The 6,146-nt window shown below is 40.7% G+C and overlaps 1 protein-coding gene across 1 annotated transcript; it reads right to left on the bottom strand.

Moving 5' to 3' along the window:
* Positions 1-399: 399 nt before the first annotated feature.
* On the bottom strand, positions 400-5,768 carry LOC115593880 (transcription initiation factor TFIID subunit 1-like). The gene is made up of 3 exons (XM_030437551.1): positions 5,754-5,768; positions 2,024-3,515; positions 400-1,076 (listed from the first exon to the last, which is right to left on the bottom strand). Exons 1-2 carry the CDS (start codon positions 5,766-5,768, stop codon positions 2,031-2,033), a joined length of 1,500 nt encoding a protein of 499 aa, XP_030293411.1. The 3' UTR covers positions 400-1,076; positions 2,024-2,030.
* Positions 5,769-6,146: the final 378 nt, after the last annotated feature.

The raw sequence follows: 6,146 nt of genomic DNA on the forward strand, positions 1-6,146 counted from the left end.
ATTGTTTTTTTTACCCTGTTAAAAGGTTTTTTTTCCATCAACATGTGAAGTTTTTCCTCACTGGAATCGAGGATCTAAGGACAGAGGATGTTGTTCACTGTACAGATTGTAAAGCCCACTGAGGCAATGTGATTGTGATTTTGGGCTATAGAAATAAAATTGATTTGATTTGATTTGATTTGATTTTGAACAATGTAATATGCTGATATGGGTTATCTGAATTTTTTACCCCCCAAAATCGTTACCGGCCTGAGCCCTGATCTCTTTTACTTGATGTTTTACTGCATATAATTTAAATATTGACCACCAACAAGGTGACAAAGTGTGTTTATATCATGTCCCTCTGAGCAGGGTTTTCTAGACAGTTTATTAAAAGAAGAGACAGCACAGATCTTATAAGAAGGTTTCTCAATTCTTTATTCATCATGCAATTATCTTGTTTCTTGTTAAGACTAAAGACACCAGCAGGGCTTAAATTAACACCAAGTAACCCAATAAATATGGTCACACTGTCATATTATCTTTTTTTTGGACTGCAACCCTTTTTTTTAATCTTAGAACAAAACATTTAAAGCTTAAGAAAACTCAGAGAGGCTGGTAATTTTACAACCATGTAGCCTTTTTGGCTCTATAAAGTCAATTTCAAGCCCATGCATCAAGGTGAAAAACAAACAGTACAGAAAGTAAGGCAAGTCCTGAAGTAGGCTAAATCACAGCAAACCAACCCCTTACATAATAACCACACCCTTTTCCTATAATAGTACTACCAATAATAATTAAAATAATAACACCTGTTACCACAATAATAATGAGAAAAAAAACATAATAAACGCATCCCTTATGTTAGTTTCTGGTTTGTTGCTGATGGTTCAGCTCATCCATTTTTTGGATAAATGAAGAGGGAAGGAAGGAAATAAGAAAAACAAACAACAAGTCCCAATTCCATACAATATACTAATGTGCTAACGCTGAGCATTTATGTGGAAGTCGTTAAACAATAAACATGACTTTGACTGCCACTTCTAAACTAAAAGCTATTTCAACTGGCCAGATTCTTCATCCAACACGACTGGGATCTGTAAAACATAAAAAAACACAGACACATTTATATTAGATTAGGTAAAATTTAATTAGATAAATCACACCTGGCATTAACAGGTGTCTCGAGTGACCACTTGTTATCGGATTGCCCTGCTATATATGCAATCATTAACGTAGAACGCTGAAGAACAGTCTTCACAAAGAAAGACAGAAACCATGAAGAACATTTGCTGAATTTACAAAAAGGTAAAAATGATTTAAAAATTGTCAAATACAGCATTTCACAAAGTAAATAAAATGTAGCATTTTAAAGGGAGTCTGGGGACTTTCTCCAGGCAAAGCCTTCAAAGAAGAAGCCTATATTGTTACTGTTTAGTGTCTTTGTAAAATGTGACATGTTTATATCAATAACATGTTTCCTACACTAAGCTAGTTGGCTGTAAAGAGTTTTGTCGTGGTGCAGGAGGGCTCACAGGGCCTCCAGCTGACTTCGAGCCGTCACACACAGGTATAGATTAAACTTATCTTGCAGGAGATTGCATCAGTCTGAACCAGTCAGAGCTGGACTACAGATACAAATCTGAATTTAAAATTCGAGCAGCTCACTGTTAGTTTCATGCAAATCGTCTCACAAAAAACAAAAAGAAACTTCGTTAACAATTTGAAAAGAAGGCACCATTGATTTTGACTTTGTTGTAGCTGTTTCACAAAGTTTGTTAAATTTCTCCTGATGAAACAAATCTTAGAATCACTACATTTGTTAAGAGAGTCTGGTGATGTTCTGTTTGGTAGTTTAGGGGAAAGAACAGTTAGAGCACTGTCTTCAGAAACAGCTGCTGCTAACTTTGGCAGGTTAATAGAGCACTTTTGATTGGATCCCTCAAGAGGGATGTTCACATTATGTCTGAACAGCCACAGAGTCTAAACTGTTACCATTAAAAATACAGTTTAAACACAGACAAAAGAAAGGGAAAAGTATTACCTCTTGATTATTTTCTTATTCTTATTTTCTTTTTTTGATGTGATGCCGTCTCTTGCCACCTCTTGTTATCATGTGATGTCGCCTTCCTGAACGTGTTCTTATGATGTGATGTCTTTTTTTGATGTGATGCCGTCTCTTGCCACCTCTTGTTATCATGTGATGTCGCCTTCCTGAACGTGTTCTTATAATGTGATGTCTTTTTTTGATGTGATGCCGTCTCTTGCCACCTCTTGTTATCATGTGATGTCGCCTTCCTGAACGCGTTCTTATGATGTGATGTCTTTTTTTGATGTGATGCCGTCTCTTGCCACCTCTTGTTATCATGTGATGTCGCCTTCCTGAACGTGTTCTTATAATGTGATGTCTTTTTTTGATGTGATGCCGTCTCTTGCCACCTCTTGTTATCATGTGATGTCGCCTTCCTGAACGCGTTCTTATGATGTGATGTCTTTTTTTGATGTGATGCCGTCTCTTGCCACCTCTTGTTATCATGTGATGTCGTCTTCCTGAACGCGTTCTTATAATGTGATGTCTTTTTTTGATGTGATGCCGTCTCTTGCCACCTCTTGTTATCATGTGATGTCGTCTTCCTGAACGTGTTCTTATGATGTGATGTCTTTTTTTGATGTGATGCCGTCTCTTGCCACCTCTTGTTATCATGTGATGTCGCCTTCCTGAACGTGTTCTTATGATGTGATGTCTTTTTTTGATGTGATGCCGTCTCTTGCCACCTCTTGTTATCATGTGATGTCGCCTTCCTGAACGTGTTCTTATAATGTGATGTCTTTTTTTGATGTGATGCCGTCTCTTGCCACCTCTTGTTATCATGTGATGTCGCCTTCCTGAACGCGTTCTTATGATGTGATGTCTTTTTTTGATGTGATGCCGTCTCTTGCCACCTCTTGTTATCATGTGATGTCGTCTTCCTGAACGCGTTCTTATAATGTGATGTCTTTTTTTGATGTGATGCCGTCTCTTGCCACCTCTTGTTATCATGTGATGTCGTCTTCCTGAACGTGTTCTTATGATGTGATGTCTCTTTTTGATGTGATGCCGTCTCTTGCCACCTCTTGTTATCATGTGATGTCGCCTTCCTGAACGCGTTCTTATGATGTGATGTCTTTTTTTGATGTGATGCCGTCTCTTGCCACCTCTTGTTATCATGTGATGTCGCCTTCCTGAACGCGTTCTTATGATGTGATGTCTTTTTTTGATGTGATGCCGTCTCTTGCCACCTCTTGTTATCATGTGATGTCGCCTTCCTGAACGCGTTCTTATGATGTGATGTCTTTTTTTGATGTGATGCCGTCTCTTGCCACCTCTTGTTATCATGTGATGTCGTCTTCCTGAACGCGTTCTTATGATGTGATGTCTTTTTTTGATGTGATGCCGTCTCTTGCCACCTCTTGTTATCATGTGATGTCGCCTTCCTGAACGCGTTCTTATGATGTGATGTCTTTTTTTGATGTGATGCCGTCTCTTGCCACCTCTTCTAATCATGTGATGTCGCCTTCCTGAACGTGTTCTTATAATGTGATGTCTTTTTTTGATGTGATGCCGTCTCTTGCCACCTCTTGTTATCATGTGATGTCGCCTTCCTGAACGCGTTCTTATGATGTGATGTCTCTTTTTGATGTGATGCCGTCTCTTGCCACCTCTTCTAATCATGTGATGTCGCCTTCCTGAACGCGTTCTTATGATGTGATGTCTTTTTTTGATGTGATGCCGTCTCTTGCCACCTCTTGTTATCATGTGATGTCGCCTTCCTGAACGCGTTCTTATAATGTGATGTCTTTTTTTGATGTGATGCCGTCTCTTGCCACCTCTTGTTATCATGTGATGTCGCCTTCCTGAACGCGTTCTTATGATGTGATGTCTTTTTTTGATGTGATGCCGTCTCTTGCCACCTCTTCTAATCATGTGATGTCGCCTTCCTGAACGCGTTCTTATGATGTGATGTCTTTTTTTGATGTGATGCCGTCTCTTGCCACCTCTTGTTATCATGTGATGTCGCCTTCCTGAATGTGTTCTTATAATATGGTGTCTTTTTTTGATGTGATGCCGTCTCTTGCCACCTCTTCTAATCATGTGATGTCGCCTTCCTGAACGCGTTCTTATGATGTGATGTCTTTTTTTGATGTGATGCCGTCTCTTGCCACCTCTTCTAATCATGTGATGTCGCCTTCCTGAACGCGTTCTTATGATGTGATGTCTTTTTTTGATGTGATGCCGTCTCTTGCCACCTCTTGTTATCATGTGATGTCGCCTTCCTGAACGCGTTCTTATGATGTGATGTCTTTTTTTGATGTGATGCCGTCTCTTGCCACCTCTTGTTATCATGTGATGTCGTCTTCCTGAACGCGTTCTTATGATGTGATGTCTTTTTTTGATGTGATGCCGTCTCTTGCCACCTCTTGTTATCATGTGATGTCGCCTTCCTGAACGCGTTCTTATAATGTGATGTCTTTTTTTGATGTGATGCCGTCTCTTGCCACCTCTTCTAATCATGTGATGTCGTCTTCCTGAACGCGTTCTTATAATGTGATGTCTTTTTTTGATGTGATGCCGTCTCTTGCCACCTCTTGTTATCATGTGATGTCGCCTTCCTGAACGCGTTCTTATGATGTGATGTCTTTTTTTGATGTGATGCCGTCTCTTGCCACCTCTTCTAATCATGTGATGTCGCCTTCCTGAACGCGTTCTTATAATGTGATGTCTTTTTTTGATGTGATGCCGTCTCTTGCCACCTCTTGTTATCATGTGATGTCGCCTTCCTGAACGCGTTCTTATGATGTGATGTCTTTTTTTGATGTGATGCCGTCTCTTGCCACCTCTTGTTATCATGTGATGTCGCCTTCCTGAACGCGTTCTTATGATGTGATGTCTCTTTTTGATGTGATGCCGTCTCTTGCCACCTCTTCTAATTATGTGATGTCGCCTTCCTGAACGCGTTCTTATAATGTGATGTCTTTTTTTGATGTGATGCCGTCTCTTGCCACCTCTTGTTATCATGTGATGTCGCCTTCCTGAACGCGTTCTTATGATGTGATGTCTTTTTTGATGTGATGCCGTCTCTTGCCACCTCTTGTTATCATGTGATGTCGCCTTCCTGAACGCGTTCTTATGATGTGATGTCTCTTTTTGATGTGATGCCGTCTCTTGCCACCTCTTGTTATCATGTGATGTCGCCTTCCTGAACGCGTTCTTATGATGTGATGTCTTTTTTGATGTGATGCCGTCTCTTGCCACCTCTTGTTATCATGTGATGTCGCCTTCCTGAACGCGTTCTTATGATGTGATGTCTTTTTTGATGTGATGCCGTCTCTTGCCACCTCTTCTAATCATGTGATGTCGCCTTCCTGAACGCGTTCTTATAATGTGATGTCTTTTTTTGATGTGATGCCGTCTCTTGCCACCTCTTGTTATCATGTGATGTCGCCTTCCTGAACGCGTTCTTATACGGATGTTGATGCCTCTCTTGCAACCTCTTTTAGATCAGTGATGCCGTCTTCCTGAACGTTGTGCTTATATGGCTGAATTTTGTGATGTTATGCCGTCTCTTGCCACCTCTGTTATCATGTGATGTCGCCTTCCTGAACGCGTTCTTATGATGTGATGTCTTTTTGGATGTATGCCGTCTCTTGCCACCTCTTCTCTATCATGTGATGTCGCCTTCCTGAACGCGTTCTTATGATGTGATGTCTTTTTTGAGGTGATGGCCGTCTCTTGCCACCTCTTCTATCATGTGATGCCGTCTTCCTGACGCGGTTCTTATAATGTGATGTCTTTTTTGATGTGATGCCGTCTCGTGGCCACCTCTTCTATCATGTGATGTCGCCTTCCTGAACGCGTTCTTATAATGTGATGTCTTTTTTTGATGTGATGCCGTCTCTTGCCACCTCTTGTCTAATCAATGTGATGTCGCCTTTCCTGAACGCGTTCTTATGATGTGATGTCTTTTTTGATGTGATGCCGTCTCTTGCCACCTCTTTTATCAGGTGATGCCGTCTTCTGAACGTGTTCTTATATGTGATGTCTTTTTTTGATGTGATGCCGTCTCTTGCCACCTCTTGTTATCATGTGATGGTCGTGCTTCCTGAACGCGTTCTTATGATGTCATGTC

This window comes from Sparus aurata, chromosome 13, assembly GCF_900880675.1.
Source record: "Sparus aurata chromosome 13, fSpaAur1.1, whole genome shotgun sequence".
In the NCBI taxonomy this organism is placed as follows: Eukaryota; Metazoa; Chordata; class Actinopteri; order Spariformes; family Sparidae; genus Sparus; species Sparus aurata.